At 38.5% G+C, this 26,176-nt stretch overlaps 1 protein-coding gene across 2 annotated transcripts in view; it reads right to left on the minus strand.

Annotated features, from left to right (window-relative positions):
* Nucleotides 1–8,060: 8,060 nt before the first annotated feature.
* Nucleotides 8,061–26,176, minus strand: part of Ireb2 (iron responsive element binding protein 2) — a 61,591-nt gene continuing 43,475 nt past the window's right edge. For both annotated transcript variants that reach the window (XM_050119409.1, XM_050119408.1), the window contains exons 11-22: nucleotides 24,939–25,055; nucleotides 23,788–23,947; nucleotides 22,759–22,894; nucleotides 21,138–21,222; nucleotides 20,551–20,707; nucleotides 20,099–20,223; nucleotides 16,763–16,867; nucleotides 16,533–16,675; nucleotides 14,474–14,621; nucleotides 14,267–14,389; nucleotides 11,536–11,721; nucleotides 8,061–10,862 (exon numbers count right to left, since the gene is read on the minus strand). In XM_050119409.1, coding sequence (XP_049975366.1) covers nucleotides 10,752–10,862; nucleotides 11,536–11,721; nucleotides 14,267–14,389; nucleotides 14,474–14,621; nucleotides 16,533–16,675; nucleotides 16,763–16,867; nucleotides 20,099–20,223; nucleotides 20,551–20,707; nucleotides 21,138–21,222; nucleotides 22,759–22,894; nucleotides 23,788–23,947; nucleotides 24,939–25,055 — 1,596 coding nt within the window. In that variant the 3' untranslated portion in view covers nucleotides 8,061–10,751. The remainder of the gene's footprint in view (nucleotides 10,863–11,535; nucleotides 11,722–14,266; nucleotides 14,390–14,473; nucleotides 14,622–16,532; nucleotides 16,676–16,762; nucleotides 16,868–20,098; nucleotides 20,224–20,550; nucleotides 20,708–21,137; nucleotides 21,223–22,758; nucleotides 22,895–23,787; nucleotides 23,948–24,938; nucleotides 25,056–26,176) is intronic.

Consider the following 26,176-nt stretch of genomic DNA (forward strand, 5'->3'; position numbering starts at 1 on the left):
GGCTCCGCCCACATTCCGCCACCCAATCAACGCACGCTACTGACCGCCCTGCCCAACCCTTTTCCCGCCCCCATCGGAGGTCAGGGACCCGGCTCTCTAGTTAGGATTCAGAACTCTTGCTTCTTTCTGATTGGTCCCCGAGTAGCCATTTAGTAGACTTTGGGCCCTTCAGACCCGTAGGCTTAGTCTGGCAACGACTTGGAGCGTGTCTGTCAGGAACTGCCTCTTGAGAGAGCTCACTTGGCTTTCTTTCCTCAATCCTTCCCGCTCTTTCTGGAAGCGCGTCTCCTGGAGGCCATCTTCATAGATCGCGGCCAGAGTTGCATTCTCCCCAGAAGGGAATCCCTAGTCCTGAAACCTCAAGGATCGGTCCCCCTCTGTGAGGCTAGGGGGCTCGGGGTCTGGGTACTGGAATGTTCCAACCCGAAACAGCTGTATCAGCAAACCTACGCTGTCTGTGCTGGCGGGAAAACTAAAGTCTAGAGTGCACAGAACAGTCAGACTGTGGGTACCAACTCTCAGTTCAGGACCTTGGCTACAGCACTCATTTTGAAGCGAAGTGACTCAGTACAACAGAGGGAGAGAGAGAAAGCTGTTAGCACCACAGTTCAGATCTGGGGTGACAAGCGACTCTTTCTTTCACACCGAGGAACAGAGCTGGCTGACACTTGAGCTAGAATCCCTACTTAGGTCAACGGGAAAGTGCTCAAGAGCTTGCCCGGGATTCTGGGACAAGAAGTTATGGGGACCGTCTTAATTTTCAAGGACACAAGACCGTGTAGCTGGCCGTCCTTCTCCAGCTAGTTGGACTCCTCTGATCAGTCAGAGCACTCTCCTGAAAGAACCTTGTCCGTCTGTCACTAGGGTTGGCAGTTTGGTCTCCGTCTGATGTTTTGGTGTGTGCAGTTCTCATGTTTTTCCCGTCATAGCAAACTCACGGGCGCGATAGCCACTCTGATTTATTAACCTGCCCGTTCTCCCCAATTCCCACCAATCACCTAGCGTAATGAGAAATTTGTTCCCTCCTTTAGATATATGATTCTTATCCGTTTCATTTCTAATCTTCAAGTAGCAAGGGTGTTTTTCCTACACTTTAGGATGTCAGTGACTTTGACTTGGATTTCCTGTAACCAGAAATGAAACACTCTGTGCGTTCTAAGGCCCCTCTGCAGAATCTGAATTCTTCTCACCTTCTCTTACCAGTCTGCTTCTACTGGCCAATTTTCTTTCTCCTCAGCACTAGGGTTGCAGAAATGCACAGTATTGTCTGGCTTTTTACGTGGGTTCTGGGGATCTGAACTCAGGTCTTCATGCCTGGGCCGCAAGGACTCTAACCCACTGAGCCAGCTCCTGTGACATTCTTCAGAATTGCATAGTCTGGTATAGAGACGGCTGTGCAATCCTAGCACTTGAGACATCGAGACGGGATTCTGAGTTCAAGGCAGCCAGGCTGGGCTACATAGGGAAGCCCTGTTGTAAAGGAGTAAAAAAAAAAAAATTCTTTCTGTAACTTGCCATTTTCACTTTAAGAAGATATTTTCCCATTTTAAGGGTATCTTTATACATAAACTTTTTGTACATATTAAATTTTGGTTGAGACAATCTCACGTAGCCCAGGGTGGATTCCTGTTGTCACCTCCAAGTGCTGAGATGATAGTGCGCACCACCTTGCCCAGCTTTTGTGTATCTCAGATTGTCTTTAGGATGAACTGTTCAGTATTTTAAGATTTCTAATGTGTGCTGCCAAACCATTGTTCCCTCAACATTGGAGATTTTGTGTGTGTTTGCATATGATGTATCACACACACACATATGCACACACACCTCCAATTTGAAACAAAGACAATTTGCAGTGCCAGGGCTCAGTGTCTAACATGTATAATGTTTTGGGTTCAACCTCAACAGAAAATGTGTTCTAGAAAACAATCTTGTAGTTTAAAAAATATATTAAAGCTGGGCATGGTGGCACACACCTTTAATCCCAACACTGGGGATACAGAGGCAAGTGAGTCTCTTTGAGTTTGAGGACAGCCTGGTCTACAAAGCATGTTTCAGAACAACTAGGGTTGTTACACAAAGAAACCCTATCTAGAAAAACCTGTGTGTGTGTGTGTGTGTGTGTGTGTGCGCGCGCGCACGTGCGCACAGGTGGCCATAGGCAACATTGTGGCATCAGTTCTCTCCTTCACCTTTGTATGGCTCTGGAGATAGAATTTGTGTGACCAAGTTTGTCTAGCAAGCACCTTCTATTGCACTGGGGCAACCATGCAGTTTGTATTTCCTTTATATAATGAACATTCAGAGTTTACTACTAACACAATGGATATATAAAATTCAATGGTCATATGAGCAGACTATGAGGATTGTATGTATACATCTGTTTTTGCAATAATGACTCATTTTTAGGTACTAATATGACACTGCTGGTACATGTTCTGAGAAATGCATCCTAAGGTGATCCCATTGTGCAAATGTCAATGCAATCATACAAACTAAATTAGAAACCAGTTCTATGTCGTCTGTAATTCACTGGTAATCTCATTTTGCAAATGTCAATGCAATTACACAAACTAAAATGGCTTGCTGTAGGAAATCCTACAGCCAGTACTGCCCACTGGGGCGTGGCCTCTTATACTATTTATGCCAATGTAAAGCATGCATCTGGCCTCTTTTCCGGCTGCGGGATTCCGTTGCTGTTCTCCATTCCAGCAGAGGATATTGATTTGTGAGTCTACCCCCATAAATAACCATCTATTATTCTCAATTCTGAGCCAGTGTGGGATTTCTTTTAAGTGTCCTTCTTCAATGGCTACTCGGTGACATCTTAGAAACCAATTCCATGTGGTCTGTTATTCACTGAAGTTACTACGTGGCCCAAACATAACCTAAACACCAGTGGATAGCATAGCAGTTGTAAAACCTATCCAAACAACTCTCATCAAAACAGCAAGACTAGCTGTAACTGGTAATTAGGAAGCAAAACTGAAATCAAGTGATAAATGCACCAAGGCTGTTGTTTCCATGAAGTCTGAATATCCAAACTACCAGGATGCACTTGTGTTGGTATTTGCTTTTGTGACACTACTCTAGAATCTGAAATTGTAATCATTTTGTCTTTGGATGTCAATGTTGGAGAATATTATTTTAAAGTGTGATGCATTTTTTCCTACTACTTTTGCTAACAATTCAAAGGTGTTTGATTAAAGAAAATTAACCTGTGAGCAGGAGGATGTAGCTGACAAGCAGTGGTAAAAAGGGACCATGTGTAGCAAGGCAGAGAGAAGGATTTTTTTTTTTTTTTTGAAGATGCCAGCAAAAGGAGGTTCGCTACTTGCTATTCTACTTGCCTCTCTGAGTGAGCAGAATCCCACCTCAAACCTTGAATTCTGAGTTTTTTAGATTTAGATAGTTTCCCTTAGTGGCTTTAAAAGATTTGGGACCTGCGGGAACAGAATCCTCTCAGACTGCAGGCCTAGCAGCTGAAGCAGTGCTTAAGGGGCAGCCATTGCAGATAATAAAAAAAAAGTCAAACAAACATTAAAAAAAAAATGGCACCCAGTGGGTGGTAGAAGCACACAGGAGGGGTCACACCAGCCAGCTCTTCTGCATTTGCAGTCTGGACCTCCCTACGCTAGCAGTCCACTGTGACTTGCCTGGAAAAGTCAACAGAATTGGGGAGAGATTTGGGAAATCCTTTAGAAAAGTAGGAGAGAGTTAGATAATATTGAAAACTTCTTCTACATTAAGAATGGGAAAATAACAATGCAGGATGCTAGGGATCTCTATACTGCTACTTTAGAAGGCGTGAAGTTAGCAGCAGAATATGGGAAGATCAATGATTTAACCAACACTGATATAATACTGATAATCAGTACTGTCAGTATGGTATTTAATGCCTTATCAATAATAGCCCTGGTGGTTTTTGTTCTAATAATGATGAGTGGATTGATAGGATGCAGGCCTTGGAAAGATATACTAATAAAAAAGAAAAAAAATGCTCAGACATGGACAGAGGAATTTAGAGCAGAACTTACCACACCATTGCATTGTAAAACTGGAGAGGAACAGCCTAAGGTTATTAGAATACCAACTTTAATGTATCTGGTTACTGTTCAACAACCACCAGATGATATGCAACCCCAAGGCTATGCAGACGTTAACTGGAATTCTGTAGATATATTAGAATTAAAGAGGTTTAAGGAGCAGTAGTTTCATATGACATGCATTCACCCTTTGTGAAACAGATGTTAAATTCATGGGCAACTGGAATAGAAGTATTCCACAAGACTGGAAGGACTTAGTTACAGCCATATTATAATCTGGTCCTCAATTACAATAGAGAACTTGGTGTAGAGAGGAAACCAGGGCTCTAGAACAATGAGGTAGAGCTAGAGGTCATGAGATTTCCCAAAAACAAATTATTGGTGAGGGTCTGTATGCTGGTTTGCAAAGACAGTGTATGTTGAATGTTAACACCCTGATTCTATGTTATATAACAGCTTTGAATGCTTGGGACTGGGGTGAAGAATCAGGAAAGAGGACTGAGTCATTTACTAAAATTTTACAAGGCCTGAAAGAAGCTTTCACTGATCTTTTACACATATTAACATAAGCTTTAAAAAGATTCTGATCCAGATGCTTGACAAATATTAATTGAAACTGGTTTTTGAAAATGCTAATGCAGAATGTAAAAAGGTGGTAAGGCCTTTAAGGGCAACATCAGCACCTATAAAAGAATGAATCAGAAATACAGTCAATATTGATTCTAATGATGATACCTGGATAGGAGCACTGCTAAAAATATGAAGAAAAATCAAAATATTAGGTGTGTTAATTGCAGTAGACAAGGTCATCTGAAAAAGGAGTATAGTATAGGTAAGGTGCTCCTAGAAATGATGCTTATTCTAGAAATAATTCAAACAGAAGGCCCCAGCCCTCTGGAGTATGCAGAAAGGGGGGGCAAAGACCAACACTGGACTAATGAATGCAGATCAACAAGGGATAGGCAGGGTTACCCTTTGCCATTGGGAAATGCCCTTTAGGGCCTCTCCAAGGTCCCAATATTAAATGTAGTTTAATCTTTACCTACCAGCACTGGGAAAATCTTTCACAAAATGATTAAATGATTTATGGCCTGTTGTCAAAAAACATACTGAACTGGATGCCAGAACAGCTGTAGAAGATAAAACAAAATTTTCACAAGATATCATAAAGCAAATATTTTGGCAAACTTCTATAAATGACCAAAGGTAGAATTTGAATAAACAGCATAGAAATTGAGGGTTTAGTAGACACAGGTGTAGATGTAACAATAATTGCACTAATCATGGCATCCAGGTTGGCCTCTTCAGGAAGTAAATGTTCAGCTTTTAGGGCTTGGCAGTTTGTCTCAAGTAAAACAAAGTGTGAGATAGGTTGAATGTATAGGGCCAGAAGGACAGATAGGAAAATTGAAACCAAATATGCCTAACATAGCAATGAATTTATGGGGACATGATTTACTGCAGCAATGGAAAACACAGATTAACATTCCCCCAATCTCAGAAAAACACTATAAAATAAGGAATGCTTAAGAGAGAAATATCAAAAGATACTATCAAGAACAGTAACAGACCATTCTGTTATTGGGCACCACAGCTGTTGGTATTCCAAAGGTACCAAGAGCCCTACCTTTAAAATGGCTGACAAACCCGTTTGGGTGGAACAATGGCTTGTGACATCCAAATAATCACAGGCTTTTAGGCTAGTACAGGAGCAGTTAAATGCCCAACATATTGAAGAATCAACCAATCCTTGGAATTGTCCTGTATTATTTAAAAAAATCAGGAAAAAGGAGAACAGTAAACACATCTAAGAACTGCTAATAAAATGATTCAGCCAATAGGCTGTGTTTGGAATTCCCCTGCCTTCTCTATTACCTGAAGGACTGAATATTATAGTTATTGAGTTAAAAGACTGTTTTTTCACTATACTTTTACAAAAAGGATGAAAAATTTGCCTTCACAGTGCCTACTTATCATGACTCCCAGCCCATTAAGAGATATCAATAGAAGATTCTCCCTTGAGGGATGTTAAACAGCCTAACTCTGTCCTAATGTTTTGTTAGACAGTCATTGGAAATAAATTGTGTACAATTTCCTCAATCTCTTATTGTGTGAATTCATTGTGCCAATAGCCTTTTGGGTACCAGCCCATAAGGGCATGGTCTGATAAGAGCTGATGGTGGTCAGTTCTGTTCTCAGCTTCCGGGGCCCAAAGAGGACCACAGCTCTCTACCATTAATGTGAGTTTTTCCCAAATAAATACTTGGTATACTGTATTCTGGGCTATCATGGACCCTTGTTAATTACACCTACAATCTAATTTTTCATTATATAGAACATTTTACTAGCTGATTCAAATACAGATACTTCAAAACATGTTTGAAGAAGTAAAGAAAAATTTGCCTTGTTGGGGATTACAAATTGCTTCTGAAAAAAATAGAAAGGGGAAGATTCTATTAATTACTTAGGATTTAAAATAGGTTTACAACAAATTCAACCACAAAAGGTACGGATCAGGAGATCAATTTCAGAATCTTAATGACTTTCAAAAATCGTTGGGAGACATTGCCCATGTAGGGCCCACTATTAGAGTAACAAATAAAGAACTAAGTAATTTGTTTCAAACCTTAGAAGGTGACATGGACTTAAATATAGTTAAAGAGAATTATCTGATGAAGCTGAGAGAAAGATGACTTTGGCAGAAAAGAAATTACAGGATGCTCACGTGGATCGTTTGAATCTGGAGCTTGACTGCACTCTGGATATTTTACCTTCTACACATTTCCCTACAGGAATTTTAATGCAGAGGGAAGATAGTATCTTAAAATAGATATTTTTTTTTTACCACATAAACAGAGTAAAAAATTAAAACTATTACATCTATTAAAGTAATGCTCATTATGCAGACAATATACAAATTAAGACTGACAGCATATGTATCTAGTAAAATGGAACAGTTCTGGCTCAGCCTGCTCTTCCCACAGGGATTTGAATCCAAAGTGTGATCCTGCTAGACACGTGACCTATCATTGCCCTAAACCCTAACTCCTGGACTATCCAATCAGTGGAAAGCTGCCCATATTTACAAAACCGATTTAGGCAGAGTGCTGTGGTCCTAGTTCCTGGCCGTGGAAGACTTGCTTTGCAAAAACATCAATAAAATTTCAGCACAGTGAGTGACACATTAGTAGGACCTGCAGTGTGAAGTTTCCAGAGCATATGACACCACTGCCTTATATCAAAGCCATTTCCTCCTGTAATAAATAATTCATATCAATGATCTTTCCAAATCTGTCCTAAACGTTATCAGTTACCATAACAAAGATCTATGGTATAAAGGAAACATGCAATGCCATTTCTAGTACCTTCAATTTATAATTAGCTATGTATTTAAATTTGTTATTAAAATGAGGAACAGACAGATTAGGGAGAAAGAATCAAGGAATATCAGCTACGAATAGATTTCAGCTTGAAAAAAAAATTTGCTTTGGGACAAGTAGTTGACCACAGTAGCGGCCCTCAACTCAACCAATTCTCCTTGTTTTAGCTTCATAAGTACTGAAATTATAGGCATGCAACACCACACTTGGTGCAATAGTTTTTAAACATCCAAATGTCAGCTCAGCATTGAAATTGCCTGGTAGAATAGACAGTCTCCATCCCTTGAATGTTAAGTTGCCTGCCTTGTGCATGTACAAAAGATCCCGGCTTAGATCAGGTTAGTCCTTTCACACTAAACTGATTCCATGACTTGACTATGTTGGAACATTCCCTGAATTAAATCCATTTACTGTTTCTTAAGTGGGTCCTAACCATATTTCAGACTTTCGATTAAGTCTAAGCATAGAAAGGAACTTTGAGATATAATGGTGAGATTAGCTGGTTCAAATGCTGGATGGGAATGAACAAAGGCCAAACATTACAGAACATATTTAAGGAGAAATTTATGGATAGCATTTTATTTCTTAAGTCATGCTATTTTATTCTGTTATGACAAAATATAACATGAGTCAAATGTGGTAATACAATTTCTTTATTAAAAATAATTTACAGCATCAATAACATATACACAATTTCATTAACTGAACTTTACCTCCAATATATTTCTATACAATACTTAACATTATTGAACTTAAAACTGTTATGCTATTTTGTTGGCTTTAAATAACAATGATTTGTAGTTACTTAAGATATATATGGTTTTATAGCCATGTATTATGCGTAAAATTGATAAAACAAAAACAAAACAAAAAGATCACATCAGCACAGTCACAGTTCCCCTTGAAGGGGAAAAAAAATTCCATTGAAAAAAGCCAAAGTCCACTTCCTTTCCCTGTTTTTTTTCCCCAAAATCGAATCTAGTATCATTATCCAGTATCTTAGTGTCTTCTCCCTAGACTCAAAAGCAAAAAGGAAGCCGGTTTTCCACCCCTGAAGAGTGTCAATTTTTCTCATCTCGTCACTCACCACTGAGAAGAGGAATGCACACTCCATTGTTATCACAACACCTAGTTCAATACCAGTAAAACCCACAGTCTGGTGAAGAGACACAGAGATAGGTACCTGCTGGAGGTCTTCCTTCATTTGTAGAGCAGCACAACTACGGCACACCAGCATGGAATGCAATGTTCTTGAGATTAAAATGCTGCTGTTGGTAACTGCACTAGATTCACAATACTGATTGCTTTTTTGTGTTCACTTCCTTTCCCAAAAATTGGTAATCTTTAGAAAATAACACAAAAATACTAAAAATAGTCAAAATAAAGGAAGTAACACATTAAACAGGCCATCACATTTTTGCATCGTTTGGCTGGAGGCAGAATTATAAAATATACGCATTGAGACATGCGCTCAATTTCCTTCCCCCATTTAAAACCATGCTTATCAAGAGTTTAGTTCACTGTTTTTAAGCAAGAGATCGAGAACCTTGACTTTGTTCCTGAAATACAATTTTTTACACCATTCCTGGAGGGTGGACTGGAAATGTAAATGTTTGATTCACAGCATCTTAGATGTTTATATCCACACCTTTAACTCAGATTATTGACAGAGTATGCCTTCAAAATAAGACACCCCCCAGATAAACATTCTGAATTACATTTCTTCAAAGTATGTACCAGTATTTTAATATTCAACTTGTAACTTCCCCATTCCTAACTCAGGTTTCCACCAGATGAACACAGATGCAGACAGAAGACACATGGCTTCTACCAGAACACAATGATTTCAAAGTAGCAAAAAACACTTAATAACGAGACTTTGTCAAATTCTAGTCCAACTAGATATACATATCTGAAAAAGACTTCAACAGACTGTATGACTGATTATGTGCAAAGTTCCCAGTGCTCCTCACTCACTACTGGTTTGGTAGTTCCTGAATTTTAGCATAAAACAAGCACTTTTTGTTTTGTGCTATGCTCAAAACCAGATCAGATGAAGAAAACATTAAAAAAAAAATCATTGCACTTAATTAACATTTTGCTGCTAAGTTTAATTTCTTAATTAAAAAGAGGTATAGGGCCTTCTAAAAGTAATTACCAACCCTTTTAAAAATGATTTAAAACATTTAAAACATGGACAAAGCATGTGATGTGGTGTAACAGATATAAATGCAACTGGGGGAAACACATGACGTGCAGACAGCAATGATCGCCAAGTGTCTTATCCTCATGGTCAGTCTTGATTAAAAACAAACAAATCACAATGAAATGAACAGAGTGATGTATCCCAAATATTCAAATAGCAGTAAGTCAACTTAAAGGACTGTAAAAAAAAATAACTTTAAAAAATACTTTGGGTGTATAGCCAAATAATTTTGGGTAGATAACTTTTAAGTTTAGAGGAAATACAGAATTGATTCAAAGTTGTTTTCAACATTCATAAAAGGAGTGTGGAATATCAGCTGGTAATACCTAATTGAGGTTACAGAAGTTACAACATCATGTAAAATGAGCAAAATCTAGCCCAAATTAATACACCAGAATTTGGGGCTTGCCAGAGGGGTCACAGTGGCAAATTACTAAAAAATTAAAGAGCTGTATCATAGCATATATATTTGACCTAACACACAGTATCATACAATCATCTATATTTTGCAGTTTTTTATCTTCAGGCATCGAGTAAACTTTGGCTGGACTGGTCAGAGGAACTGTGATCTGGGGCAGGTTCTAATCCTCAGACATATTGAGACTAAGGATAAACCTGATTTATATTACAAATTGGGAATGCCAACTGTGTCCAACTCAATTCTGTAAAGAAATACACTTAAAAATTCATTTATAAATTAGGATCTAATCTGGATTCTTGTATTTCAATTTGCTATTCTTAAACCAACAAACAGCAATCCAAGTTTATAGGGCAAAACAAAACAAACAGCTTCAGAAAGGCTACTCATATGAATCTTCAACACAAGTTCAAATTCTATCTTTATTTACAAAATGTTCTGATAAAATATAACCCCCATACTTACAGGTCTCTTCCACAACACACTTCACACGTTGATTTTTAGCAATGTTAATAGCACCATTCGTATATTATTTAAGATCAAGATTTCATTTCAGTTACTACACTGATTCATACTCATTTACATCCATGGATGAGATAAACGAGTTTACTGGAATTATTTGCAGCTCCATGGAAAGGGTTCCTGGCTCCAGCACAAAAGGCTTTGCAGTTACCAGTCACGAAAGATACCACGGTGAGTATATACTATGAGAATTTTCGAGCCACAAAGTTTAATAAGCCTCCATGTTTGTACAAAGTTATCTCCACATCATTTTCAAATGATGCAATCACGTGGAATTCTTTTCCGGTACTCGTCTTTAAACAAACAGAAAAGATGTGTGAGCGTCAGAGCTTCAAAGTGTTACTTGGTTAAGATCATTTGTACCCACATCCACTAACTACCCGATTTATTGCCTCATTTTTCCGGTTCTAATTCCTACATTTCATTGCCCCAAACCCTTCCGATATTTAAAAACATGAGACCCCTCCCAAAGAGCTAAGTGGAAAACCAGGTAGTTTGCTCTCTAATTCTAAAGAACTCTACAATTCCACAGCATGACGCTGATGCTGCTTCCCTTAAGTCATCACTCGCTGTACACATTTACGAGACATAAGTGTCGACCACATACAATGTCTACTGTCCCTGACTTTCTTCCCTTAGTTATAAAGTCTTACTATAACACTTTTGCTTCTCTTTGGGATGGATTATTGCCTGGGTCAAATTTAGATCAAAACACAAACAGCTGAAAACCTAGCACAAGGAACTGAGCCTCAGTTCTCTATCAGGCATCTTTTTCCTAGACTAACCAACCAGTTCCTTCTACCTTTCCTCAGACACGAGCTCTATTAATAACACATATTAACAGGAGAGAGCTACAGCTAACACGCACTGACATTAGCATGCAATGAGAAACAGGTCTTACTCAACTAACAAAAGCCCATTTGAGTACAGAGTACACAATTATGTATTTGGAAATCTTCAAGATACCTTCATATTTAATGTAATTCCAGGAGAGAGTTCTTCAGGAAATGATAAAGAAAATACTTCTCTACCAGAGAGGCCCAAAGTGTCTGCATTTTCTCCAGGAAGGTACTCAAGTGGAGCGATGCCAATTCCAATCAAATGATCTTTGTGTATTTTTTCATAACTTTCAGCCAAAACAGCCTTTACACCCTGTAACAAATATGCATTTTACTTCCTCACTTTAATTTTCATTTATCACCATCATCATCTTTATTATGATTATTTCTGAGAGAGATCTTGGTTTGTAGCCTAAACTGGCTTCAAATTCATAGCAATCTCCCTGCTTTCTGGCCTGGGGTGCTAAATTTGTAAGATGAACAATCATGTCTGTTTTACAGGGAATATTTTAAAGAAAAAACCAGATCTTGGGCTTTGTTTTCTATAGTTATTTTTGATGGACTATACTATTACTGAGATTGTAGTTGTATATGGTATCTACAGGAATCTTTTCTAGATTCTTTAAACAAAGACAAAAACAAAACAGAAAACAAAGAAACCCAACAACACTCTTAAAGCCGGGTGGTTATGGCACACCCCTTCAATCCCAGCAGTATGGAGGCAGACCTCTGAGTTCAAGGCTAGCCTGGTCTATTGAGATAGAGATAGAGATAGAGATAGAGATAGAGATAGAGATAGAGAGAGAGAGAGAGGGAGATATCCAGGACAACCAGGGCTACACAGAAAAACACTGTCTCAAAACACAAACAACCCCCCCCCCAAAAAAAAAAACAGAAACAAAAATCCTTACATTGCTTTGACCACCAAAACAGCTCAAGGGTTAACACTCTGACTCGAAGTAGAACTCTGGGGACCTTTGGAGAGGTAGAAGGAGGTGGATCTATCTGTGAGTCTCAGGCCAGCCAGAGCTACACAGAAAGATTCTGTCTTAAAAATAATAATAAAAATGTAACTGACCTGTCAAAATAATAAACTAGAAATAAGACACTGCTATCAGCATTAAGGTCTGAGTCAGTCTGCAAACTGAGCCCATGAGTTTTGAGATCTAGAAGAGTGAGGACCCAGGAACACTGGAGAACTAATATACAGTGAACTATAGCTCTACTCTGAGCTAATGTTTATTCTCTAGAAAAAATGAGCTAGAGAGGGGCTCTCAAGCTGTGGGTCATGACCTCTTTGGGGTTGAATGACCCCTTCACAGGGGTCTCAGATATTAACATTACAATTCAGAACAGTAGCAAAATTACAGTTATAAAGTAGCAATGAAAATAATTTTATGGCTGGGGGATCACTACAACATGAGGAACTATATTAGATGGTTGCAGTATTAGGAAAGTTGAGAACCACTAAGCTAGAGGTTCCAAGCTTTAAAATAAGGTTTCTTCACTTAAAAAAAAATACACTGTCTCAAAGTCTTTTAGGACATTTCCTCCACCCCCTTAATCATGCATTCTTCACCATCTTTGTTCCTCCAAAATTTGAACTGCACAAATGTGCTGTATACTTGTTCAAGTACTGCATGTTTACCTTGTACTTATACAAAAATATAATTTGTTCTGAGACAGGGTCTCTACATAGTCCTGGTTGTCCTCGAATTCACTTTGTAGATCAGGGTGTCCTCAAACTCACAGAGATCCTGCCACTGCCTCTGGAGTGCTTGGAATAAAGGCATGTGTTACCATGCTTAGCTCAAGAAAAAAACATTTAAACAAAAACGAGGCACACTGGAGTACTGGGGGGTGCATGTGACATGAGACAGGGATGACAGATGAATTGATAACACCAGACTGAAAACCGAGACGGTGCTAACCCATGCCTCCTGTGTAGGTCACTGTTCTGGAAGAAAATGATAGACTCACAGAAAATACAGACAGGTTTCTTACTTGGTCAAGGAGTATGATATTTGGCTACCTGAGTCTCTTGACAGAAACGAAGTTAAAGAGAGGTATTACACATGATAATTTTTAAAGACAGACTTCTCCTTTCTCTTTATTGCTCCCATGCAGATTTCCTTACTTATAAAAAGATTTGAGGTTTTATCAAATTCAGAGTAGCAAAATAAAAGTAAAAATATATCATCTAAAATTATTGAAAAAAATGTGAGATCCAAATAAGCATATAAAAATTTAAATAACCAAATAAACTTTGAAAATATGTTACCGAGAAAAGAAATATTAAAAATTCTTTTATCTTTAAGAATATAAAATGATATCTTGCATATCACCATAGAACCTTCATCTGGCGATGGAGATAGACAGAGACCCACACTGGAGCACTGGACTGAGCTCCCAAGGCCCAGATGAAGAACAGAAGGAGGGAGAACATGAGCAAGGAAGTCAGGACAGCGAGGGGTGCGTCCACCCACGGAGACAGTGGGACTGATCTAATGGGAGCTCACCAAGGCCAGCTGGACTGGGACTGAACGAGCATGTGATCAAACTGGACTCTCTGAATGTGGCTGACAATGAGGGCGGACTGAGAAGCCAATGATAATGACACTGGGTTTTGATTCTTCTGCATGTACTGGCTTTTTGGAAGCCTAGTCTGTTTGGATGCACACCTTCCTAGACTTGGATGGAGTGGGGAGGGCCTTGGATTTCCCACAGGGCAGGGCACCCTGACTTCTCTTAGGACTGGAGAGGGAGGGGGAGAGGGAGTAGAAGGAATGGGAGGGAAATGGGAGGAGGTGGAAATTTTTATTTAAAAAAACAAGAATATAAAATTTGAGAATCAGTACCAGCAAATAGGGTCCTTTGGCAGCCCAGTCTCTTGAATTTCCTGAACCGTATTTTTTCCCTGCTAAGATTATCAGTGGGATACCTTCTTTCTGGTATAGTTCTGCAGCTTCAAATACATCAAGCTGTAGATTAAGCAGACAGAAAAATATTTAATAGAGAAAATGATCCAGTGAGCAATGGCTAAGGCACTCTGTGTACACCCTTACCGTCTGTCCTGATGGAAAATGAATTGTTTTGGGAGCTGGCTTCCCAATAAACTTGTTAAAAAGCTTAATGTTGGCAAAGGTGCCTCTCGTCATCACAGCATCATTACCTCTTCGGGCTCCGTAAGAGTTGAACTCTCGAGGAGTAAGGCTACAAAAGTTATAAAAGACAATTTTCATGCCAGACAGAAAATAAAACAACTAAGTTGTACAAAACTGTTAAAGGCTGTTGTCCACCTCCCAACCTTAAAATATCTCCAGTTAGTTTAAAACTTGAAAAGATCTCACGAGTTTACCACCAATCTACAAAACCACACAGTTTCGTAGGTAACTGCCCCCATTAATCTGAAGCAAATCTCAGATCTCATTTTCTTTTTAAAAGGCAAGGTCTTAGGTATGTAAACCCAGGCTGATCTCAAACTTGCAATACTCTAGCCCAGCAAGCAGTTTTAGAATCTAGAACAAAACTATGTCAACAACTGATTTTGATTAGCCTCTGATTTTATCTTTTATATAGAAGTATCAATGCTCTGAACTTGTACATTTGTTTCTTTTCCAAGGCAGGGTTTCAGTGTGTAGCCCTGGCTGTCCTGGAACTTTCTCTGTAGACCAGGCTGGCTCGATCTCACAGAGATCTGCCTGCCTCTACCTCCCAAGTGCTAAAGGCATGCACCATCTCTACCTGGTTTTAAAAAACTTTTTACTTCAGGATATAGTGGTGGAGAGTAGTGGTTCTCAACCTTCCTAATGCTGAGACCCTTTAATACAGCTCCTCATATTGTGGTGACCCCCAACCACAAAATTATTTCTTTTGCTACTTTATAACTATAATTTTGCTACTATTATGAATCATACTGTAAATATCTGTGTTTACTGGTGGTCTTGACCCACAGGGTGAGAAGCACTGTGTAGATTCTGGGTGTCATATTTTCAGGAAACTTTAAAGTGATGAGAACTACTAGATTAATAATACAAAACTATATATTTAAAAGAAGTGGTAACTGGCTTTCTTTGTGGAAGATACATCACCAGGATGGAAATCATAGTCAAAAAATATTAGGAGGAGAGGGCAGCCAGATGGCTGAGTAGGTAAGGCACTCTCTGTGAAGCCTGACTAGAGTATGGGTTCCCAGGGTACAAGGAAGAGAACTGACTTGCACATTTACACACAAGTATATATTAAATAAAAATACAGTAAGAAATATTAGAAAAACTTTGTAATAAAAGTTATAGCATGAATCTGTCAAATCAATCTTCATAGCTCCAATTTTTTATAAAGCATTTCAATAAAAAACCTTATCATTTGAATCTCTCAAGCAACAAATAATGTCTAAAAGCTAATCAATACAGCAAATAAACTTTCTATCTGACACCAAAACAGTTGTTCAGTGAGAGCAACTCCACATTATTTCTCATACAGAAATGAAACAATACCTTTCTAGTTTTAAATTTTATCTCTGTGGCTCAGTAGTTAAAATTGCTTGCTGTTCTTACAAAGACCTGAGTTCAGTTTCCAGAAGCCAAGTCAGGAAGCTCACAGCTGTAGTTTTCAACTCCAGCTCCAAGGGATTCAAAGTACCCTTTTCTGACTCCACTGGCAATACATAAGTGGCTCAAGCACAAGCACGTGCACACACACACACACTACAGCTTTAAAAAAATTAGCTATTCACATTTGATTCTGATAGTCTTTGTTACTGATGCACGTCAATCCTAGCCTCACTACTCCATAGCTTACAGCCCCACAAAGCCCGCATTTGTTACACTTTTTAATGATGGAAAGCTGTTTAGAACCAAAAGGTCCACTTAGTGAGTCAAACTAAGCTTGATTATTGCATCTAATCAGTTATGTCTTTAGACTATAAAGGCTTTGTCTGAATAAGGGCTCAATTAAAAACAGTGACTTCAGTTTCTAACAGTTCCTGCTGAAGACAATGTGCTAACAATGAGATCCTTAAAATAGTATGTTATTTATAGGACATAGGAATAGGACCAAAAGAAAAGTCTCTTAATGACAGAGTCAGAAGGTAAAGCAACACAGGGGAACCGTGGACACACATACCCTCTGTTTGTTAAATACTTAGCGGCAGCACTACTTCTAGCAATACTTCCAGCAGGTGATATGTGATCTGTAGTGACAGAGTCTCCCAAATACAGTAAGACATGGGCATTTTCAATAGGCTGGAGTATAGATGGCTCTTTGGTCTAAAAAGAGAAAATTCACAACTCTGAACTCTTCTTCTTTTAAACTGTAGCAATCTCTAAAAGCTCAAGCAGTACACTAGTACTTACAAGTTTATCAAAGAAGGAAGGGCATCTGATGTAAGTAGACTTCATGTCCCATGGAAACAGCACCGACTCTGGTGCTTCTAAGGAATTCCATCGTTTATTTCCCATCTGCAAATGAAGTTTGGATGAATGGATCAAAATAGGAAAAGAGACTTTAAAAATATCCACGGTAATAATACTCAGATAAGACTGAAGGAAAACAAGTCTTATCCACTTGAAGAATCATGACATTTTTGGGCAGAATAAATAGACTTTCAACTCACCAAATTTTCAGGAGCAATTCTGAGAGATAAGTTTCAATGTAAACAAATATAAACACTTCATAGAATTGCCCCATCCCCACTAAAAAACTGAAAAAGACATATATGCGTATGTATACTCACACTCTGCAAAAAATTTTTATGTACGGTATATCATTAATCTTTAGAAATATCACAAAAAAAGGGTTTTTTTTTTTGTATTTTGGTTTTTTTACTGTTTAAAGGCAAGACTAACAGGTAGTCTTAGTATTTTTTTAAACTCCATTTCTCATCAATCTCCACTGCTACCTCAATGATTCATTCAACCAAAAGCTTTGGCTATTTGACTTCAACTTTCTGATACTACATTCCTTATCAACTCTCTCTCAAAATAGTAGGCTGAGTGGGTTAGAGACAACTCAGAGGTTAAGGGCACTGGCTACTCTTCCAGAGGACCCAGCTTCAATTCCAAGCACCCACCTGGCAGCTTACAACCATCTGTAACTCAGGTTTCAGGAGCTGAGAGCCCCATCTTCTGGCCTTTACAAGCATTAGGCATCCACATGCTACACAAACATGTACACATCAAAACACTCAGACATAATTTCCTTTTTCTATATACATTTAGCATAATATTCAATTTACATAATTCTTTTCTTTTCTTAGAGACAGAGCCCTGCTATGTCGTCTTGGGTGACCTGTAGCGAACTCACTACATGGAGCAGGATGACCTCAAACTCACAGTGATTCATTTATCCCTGGTCCAATACTATGAATAAAGGCGTAATTCCAGCACGTGGGAGGCAGATGCAGGTGGATCTCTGTGAGTTCGAAGCCAGCCAGGTCTACAGAGCTAGTTCCAGGACACCAAAGGCTATACAAAGAAACCTTGTCTAAAAAAAAGAGTGTGTATCACTACACCTAGCTTTCTTTTTGAGACAGCCTCACAGTGTAGCCGAGGTTGGCCTGGAACTAACTCATGATGTATGCCAAGCCAGCTTGAAATTTATGGTTATCTTCCTGCCTTAGCTTCCTGAGTGCTAGGGTTACAGAAATCTGCATAGCTGGCTCCTAAGTATTCTTTCTACAGTTCACTGCCTCTCTGTGAGAAAATTCTTTTCTTTGTTCAATGATGTGTCTGAACAGCTAGAAAAGGAACTGCCACACAGTAAGGCATTTTCTGAATGTTTATACACTACTTTGAACATAAAGTCTGTATAAATGTATTTGCTCATTTGTGCACAAAGGCAAGACAAATCTCAAAAACAAGTTAGTTATAGGACTAACTTTTATAGTTATAGGACTGCTCTCTGTCCTATAGAGGTAAAGCAATGGCCAGGATTTTAGTGACAGCAAGGTCCATTATTTGCTCTTGCTTATTTTGATTTTTGAACTATCTGAATGGAATGACAAACATTTCCATAAGTAACTAAAAATCAATTAGAATATTCTAGATATTCCTCTTCATAATTAGCAATTCCAGATATAAAATAGCATTCAAAACTATGAATTCACCAGAGATATTTGCACATCTATGCTTACTGAAACAACAGTAGCCTGTTTATAATAGAACTAGCCTGGATGACCATCAACAGATGAAGAAAATAGGCTTTTTATAACAGTGGTATTTTTATTATGGTGTTAAAAAAATGGTTAACTGTGGGGAAAATGGATGGACTGGTGATCATCATTTTAAGTGAAATAAGCCAGGCTCAGAAATGGTAACTAACTTATTCCCTCCTACATGTAGAATCTAGATTCAAATATAATAGTAGAAACAGGACTATGTGAGGGGGCTGAATACGAGATGGTGATATGAGTAAAAATAAAGACAACTATCACACATGTGAAACAGACTTATGTGCGTGTGCATGTGTGTATGTGTGTGTGAAGGGGAGGAGAAATTGTTTAAGAAAATGGAACTAGAGCTGGGCTGTGGTGGCACACACCTTTAATCCCAGCACTCGGGAGGCAGAGACAGGCACATCTCTGTGATTTCAAGGCCAGCCAGTCTACAGAGCAAGTTCCAGGACAGGCTCCAAAGCTACAGAGAAAAAGAAAAAGGAGCTACAGACCACAGAACCATTAAGTTAAGAAAAGTAAGCCAGATTCAGAAACATATTTCACATTTTTTGTCTTATGTGGAATCTAGATTTCAAAATAAAATATATGTCAAAAACATGACATTCAGCCTAGTTTGAGGGGTTCAACAGATAGAAGAACATGTTATAGTGTCTATGTTTAAAGCTCTAAAAGAGAAGGCAGAGATAAGAGTAGGAAGATGGATTAGTAGGTACGTCACTTGACACTGATTCTGAGTTTGGATCCCCAGAAGCCATGTAAAGCAGGACACAGGTTGCAATCCCATCAGTCTTATGGATCAAGTAGGAGGTGGAGATTAGAGAATCCATAGCTTGTGGGTCAGTTAGGCTGGCAGAGGCAGCAGCAAACCATGAGCTTTTCTCACTATGGTGGAAGGTGAATACGAACACCCACGGTTGTTCTCTGACCGTGGTCCACACAGGCTCACATTCATACACATGAACAAATAATTACCATTCATACGCAAGATTTTAAAATGTCTGCATGAACATACATACATATGAAAGAGGGGGTACTTTTGGGGGGAGGAAGGAGACCAGCAGGAGACAGTGGGGACAAGAGAAGAGTAGTGCATGAGTAAAGTCCAATGACACAAACATGAAAACGTCATAAAGAACATTAACTCCTTATGAAACAGAGTCTCACTGTGCAGCCCTGGCTGGCCAGGAACTCAGAGATCCTCCGACTTTGTCTTCTGAGTGCTGGGATAAAAGGCCTGGTGTTTTTAATGGTACACGCGCGCACACACATGCTTTTTTTAAAAAAAAAAAATTCAGCCATAAAAAAACGAATGTTCAAAATTTAAAATTTTCATTCTGCTTAGAAAGCAACGATACATAGCTCATGCCTATTATCCTAGCACTGAGGAGACTGAGGATTGCTGAGCTCATAAGTTACTATGGGCTATTAAGGAGTGGGTTCCCAGCTAGTATGAGTTAGTGAACCTTACTTCAAAATAAAGAACAAAACTAAAAACAAAGCCCCACAAGACTCTTACCTCTACCTTCTCTTTTAGAGCTCTAAACATGGACAAAACAACATGTTCTTCTTCTATCTGATGAACTTCTTCTCGACTAGGCCAAATGTCATGCAGGTAAATTTCCTTGCCCGTAGAGTCAGTACCTGCTCAAGATTTTAATATGGTATTCAGTATACATATTAGAACAACACAAAACCAACACCTCAAAGTACTTCTATTTTTTCATAGACAAGTCACAGAAATCAAGTAATTAACAGGTGTGCTTCAGAGTTAAATATCGAGAACTAATGACATACACAGCTGAAGTTCTCCACATCAACATCCGCATTAATAACAGAAGATGGATGGTGAACGGAAGTAACAAGCATTGCATGTTTTCTTTCATATCAAGACTCTGGTTTTAACAACTTCTGGGAGGAAGTACGCACAGAATACACATAAACACACAGATAATATATAGGAAAACACACCTAAAGGCTCTGTCTGGAAATCTATATTCACTGTGCCTGCTATGGCATAAGCCACCACTAAGGGTGGAGAGGCAAGATAATTGGCACGGACACAATCACAAAGTCGACCTTCAAAATTTTTGTTTCCAGATAAAACTCCACAGGTAACCAAATCACCCTGAAGGGAAAAACAAATATGCTTGATTCTGAGAGCCAGACAATCAAACAACAAATCACTAAGCTTTAAGTGCACAACTATAAATCTTATAAATTCTAACAATTCTTTATACTACTAAAGAATTATTATAAAAATATAGAAGTAATTCTTTATATCAATTTAAGATCCACAAGTTACTCATTCCAAGAATTGGAAGTATAAATATCAACACACACCAATGCACACTTTCTGTAACTTACTAACAATATATAGTAAAAACTAGTTGGGGCAACTCTCAAAGCTCATACCCCTGCTCTTCAGTGTGTCCTAATTCTTGTCTCTTTTACTTAGCACCTCTTTCTTAATCTTGGTGCTTAAGCAGATATTAAAGTATCTTTTTAAAATTAAACAAAAATAAAAAAGCACTTAGATGTGCTAATCCACGTTTTACCTGTTTTACTGCACTCAAAACAGCTTCTGATAAAGGTGCTGTATTTCCCACACAAGTTGAACATCCATAGCCAACTATGTCAAATCTGTATTTAAAAAGTGAAGCGTGAGTGGAGAGCATATCATATTTGTAAAGAAAGGACAAGATTACTCAAAAATTACTTGGAGTAGAAGAATTACCATCAACACATTAATTTCACAACATTTTGAACATTCAAGCCTCACTGTTGCATGCTCTTTGTACTGAATGCAAATCTTAGAAGAGCCAACATATCTACAGCACCTGTACTAGATCCAAAGTATTTATCACACACCAGAGAGCTCCTATAAGTATGCTGTGTTTCCACTTGAAAGGCATATTCAAAACTCTAAATGTTAATATGAACTCACTATAGCAGGTCCATCACAGGCCCGAAAGGGTAAGGAGGCCCTCTAGTAGAGTAGCTTATTCAACTCTGAACCAATTAGACCTAAAAAAAAAAATACCTGACTCCAATTCCAACATAAGATTACAAACATAATCCTCTAAGTTACTTTAGTTGCTGTTCTAGAAGCAAAATAAAGAAATCTAAAATTTATGAGGCTTTGAAAAGAACCCATAATTTACATAAGAATATTATGTTCTAAAATTAGACTTCTGTCAATTTCTTTATAGAAGAAACGTAAAAATTAAGTTTAAGGTTCACAGACAAATTACCCAACATATTGTAGACCCAATAACTTTGTAAAATCTGAATTAAAGCAATCTGTTCAATTTTTTTTTTTTTTTTGACAGGGTTTCTCTGCGTAGCTCTGGCCATCCTGGAACTCGATCTGTAGACCAGGCTGGCCGCAAACACAGAGATCTGCCTGTCTCTGCTTTATAAGTGCTGAGATTAAAGGTGTGTTCCAACCACCGCCCAGAGACAATCTTTTAATTAAATCAATGCAACTTGTATTATTTTACTCTTTTCCGAACTGCAGATGACTCATGAGAATTAGGCATTCCTCACTGTGACTTGGTTTCCCCTGTCCTGACTTCCAAGTGTCTTGCTCATGACATATTTGCAATGAACATCTGAGTGGCAGGCATGAGACTGTGATAATGGCAAGGTAAAGAGTGAAGCGCTCTAGACGGGCCTGAGCATGGCAAACATGGCACCGAGGTTTTGCCTTTCATCTTTCCTTTTCTCCCTTGCTAAACACCGTTAAACTACACTCTAAAAGCTAGAACTCAAGGTCTGTTCCTTTATAATGGCCACTGGCTCATTCTAAACACCAAAGTCCAACAATCAAAATTCATTATTTTTCTAGTACATCTATCTAATCAGGACTTAGCAGCTTACCCTAGCACAGACTCCCCTTTTTCTCTTTAAAAACTCACTCTTGCAAAAAAATAAAATAAAATAAAAAAATGCTTGCTTACTGCTGCTTGCAGTCTGCCTTTGCAGCCCTACCCCCACCGCTTGCCCCTCCAGGTAATAAATCTTTAGTGCTGATGACTTGTCTGGATGTGTCCTGTGCTGACTTAAGAGGGCCATCTTCTCTTAAAACAAGTAATATTTTTTGTCTTTATCTTCTCTTGTTGTTTCTTAAACACATTTAATACCTGGTGAAGAACACCAACAGTAAATGTAACTTACCCCAGCTTGCTAAGATAGGGTAACACTCCACTTGAACTGAGGTAATGCGTAACCATCCCACTGCCTGGAGATAAACTTGTTCTTATATAAGGTTTAACTCGCAAGCCAGTTTCAACAGCCTTCTTAGCCAAAAGACCTGTAAAATCAACAAACAATGACTAAGACAATATACCCTTTCCTCCTTCACATTAGAATAAAAACCAAGAAAAGGGTGTGATCATTCTCAGACTACAATTTATAGTAAAATCTCAAACTCATAAACTTTCTATCATTACTACTGTACATTTTAATCACTGAAATCGAATTGAAATTTTTAGTAGATAAAATAGTCACCACGTTGTTAAGTTATCGGGATGGGCAGACACCTTGGCATCACAAAAATATAAAAAAAAAAAGAATATTCACATACAGCAATTGACTGAATCAAAAATGCCATAATCATAGTAAATTAAGAGCAATTTAATATCGATTATACATAGTTGTACAGACATTAAGAATTGTAACTGTAAACCAGGCGCCTTTAATCCCAGCAATCGGGAGGTAGAGGCAGGCGGATCTCTGTGAGTTCGAGGCTAGCCTAGTCTACAGAGCTAGTTCCAGGACAGGCTCCAAAGCTACAAAGAGAAACCTTATCTTGGGGGGCGGATGATGACTGTCACTGTGTATACAAACTGACATTAATTGCTAATGATCCCTCACTTGCATAACTTTGAGTGGGATCAAGTATACTGTGATATTACGTGGTAGGAAAAAGTTCAAGCAATACCTGTGGTACTTCTAAATTTACTAAAGACAGATACAATTTAAAACTAGTAGATATGTAAACTACTGTTTTCAAAAGCTACCTTTTGTGTAATAAAAACACTATACATCAAACTCACGTTCCTAACAACTTAATTAAAAATTTCAGTGCCTCTCAATATGGAAAACAAATATGGATACATCATCTAAGGAAGAGAAATAAATATAACAGAAAAACAAACAGTAATTTACAAGAGAGAATAATTGCGGTCTTAAACACCAACCTACCTGCAGCAAGCATGACAGACGGATTACAATTATTGGTACAACTGATAACTGCAGCAATGACCACGGATCCATGGGACAGCTTATACTCACTTCCATCATAATGAATAGAGACAGTGTCACTTTGTTTTTCTGCTGCAACTTGAAAACCTTTAAATCCAACCTATAAATTTGCAAGTAGATATTACTGACTTTGCAGAGGGAAGAGTGACAGAGAACACAGCGGGGACACCTGACACCTCAGCGTTGTAACAGTTGAAATTCTACTATGACACAAACACAGAAAGTCTACACCACTCAGAAGTACAACTCATCTTAAGATGATCTGAATAGTTACAAGAGGAGCCTAGTGATGTTCAGAAGCAAAACTTTTATATCAAGTGACTGCAGCCAACCTCCCAGAGCCAGTCCTAACTCACATGTTCCTATCCATTCCTGTTTACAGGCGTTCCCAAAACATGGTAGAAACTCTTCCTATTCTAAATATCTGCACATAAGGACTCAAGTGTGTGAGTGCAGAAGAGAGGAACAAGATTTGCGATGTTAGTAAGTACTGAAGCTGCCCAACTGGAACACATCAATTCATCAGAAAATTTCTTCTGAATGAGTTTAATATTTTCCAAATAAAAAGTAAAGAAACTATAAAACAAGGTGTGGGAGACAAAGTCAACTCTGGCTTTTCCTAATAAAACAGAGCAAGCCATAAGACGAAATATGTAACTCTCAAGACAAAAAATAGAAACCCCCAAAGCCAAGGTTATTCAGTTTTTGTTTTTTGTCAGATTCTATGAGAATAATTACAGTGTGGTGACGTCTTCCTAGCATTGACGCCACCCAACAAAACGTCCTTCACTGATGGAGATGGTCAGACTGTGCTGACAGACTCAAGGCAGGCCACATGTAGCTGACTGATAGTGAAAGGTGACTACTGTGACTAAGAAGTATAACTTTATACACTTGATTACTTTCAATAAATATAATCCAAACTCCGACCCTCAGAGTGGAGTTGAGGAATAAGCTCAATGAATGACTGACAGAAGAAAAAAGAGGTTATTGGCATATGCCATAAAGTACACTGAATATGAAATAGTCCCAAATCCTGATCGTCCTTTACACTTAGCACACAGCATAAAAGTAACAATAAAGTAACTTACCTTTTCATTTAAGCAAGCCTGAAAATCACTTTTCATATCTGTTATAGCAACTCTATCCTGAGGCCTCTTTGGACCACTGACAGATGCAACTATTGAATTCAGATTAATCTGTATCACCTGGGAAAACAGAGATTGTAGGGACAGAGATCAGAATTTCTAAGTAGAGATATAAAAGCAAACGCTACTTTTTAAAATAGATGAGTACATTTACATTTTTCTTAACACAGCTTATGAAAATCACGGTTCCTCAAATGTCTTTTTTTCTCCTACAGATATAAATAGTGTCAAAGGGGCTGGGGATGCAGCTCAGTTGCTGGAGGGCTTGCCTTAGCATGCGTAAGGCCCTGGAATCCATCTGAGGACCACACGGGATCAGACTTGATGGTGCACTGTCTGTAATCCCAGCACTCCAAAGGCAGAGATAGGATGAGCCTAAGTTCAAAGTCATCTTCCTATATAACGAACCAGCCTGGGCTACATAAGACTGTCCTAAAAGAACAACAAAACCAAAACCACTGTCACAGCAGATGCCTGCACAATACTGAAGCAGAAAAGCTCTGCTAATCACCAACTCACTGCTTCTGAGTTCTGACTCCACTCGTGCCTTACTCTGAGATCACAAAGTTAATGGTGAGTAAACATTGCCCCCAGTCAGCTCACATGTGATGGCTGGTCAACAGAATGTGTGCAGGACCAAAGCACAGAAAGGTTTTTTTTCTCTCCGGTTCTAGGTGACCTTGCTGCTAGGTTCCTATGAGTAGGCTTCTATTACTTGGTTAAAAATCACTAGTTTTGTTAACATCTCAGTTGCACATTAGCTATTTCTTTCTCCAAATATTTATCGTTTCTTTTGTGTACTTTATTTTACGAGGTTAGATAAATTTGAAACTTCCTCTTCATGACAGCCTCTTCACTGTTTAATAGCCAAGCTTATTCTGACTGATCCTATTTTGATGTAAAGGATTCAACTAATCTAGTCTTTGATCTAAGTAAACACCAAAGGAATTTATTATTTTTTAAAGATTTAGTTTTATTTTAAATGTATGACTATTTGCCTGCATTGTATGTATATGAATCACATGTGTGTCTGGTACCTGCAGACATCAGTAGAAGCTGTCAGATCCCTTGGAACTGGAGTTACAGTTACGAGACACCATATGGCTGTGGGGAACCCACTTGGGTCCTCTGTAAGAGCAGTAAATGCTTCTATCCACTAAGTCATCTCTCCAGCCTCAAGA

This window comes from Alexandromys fortis, unplaced genomic scaffold (genome assembly GCF_014885135.2).
Source record: "Alexandromys fortis isolate MF-2015 unplaced genomic scaffold, M_Fortis_MF-2015_v1.1 scaffold_167, whole genome shotgun sequence".
Taxonomy (NCBI): domain Eukaryota; kingdom Metazoa; phylum Chordata; class Mammalia; order Rodentia; family Cricetidae; genus Alexandromys; species Alexandromys fortis.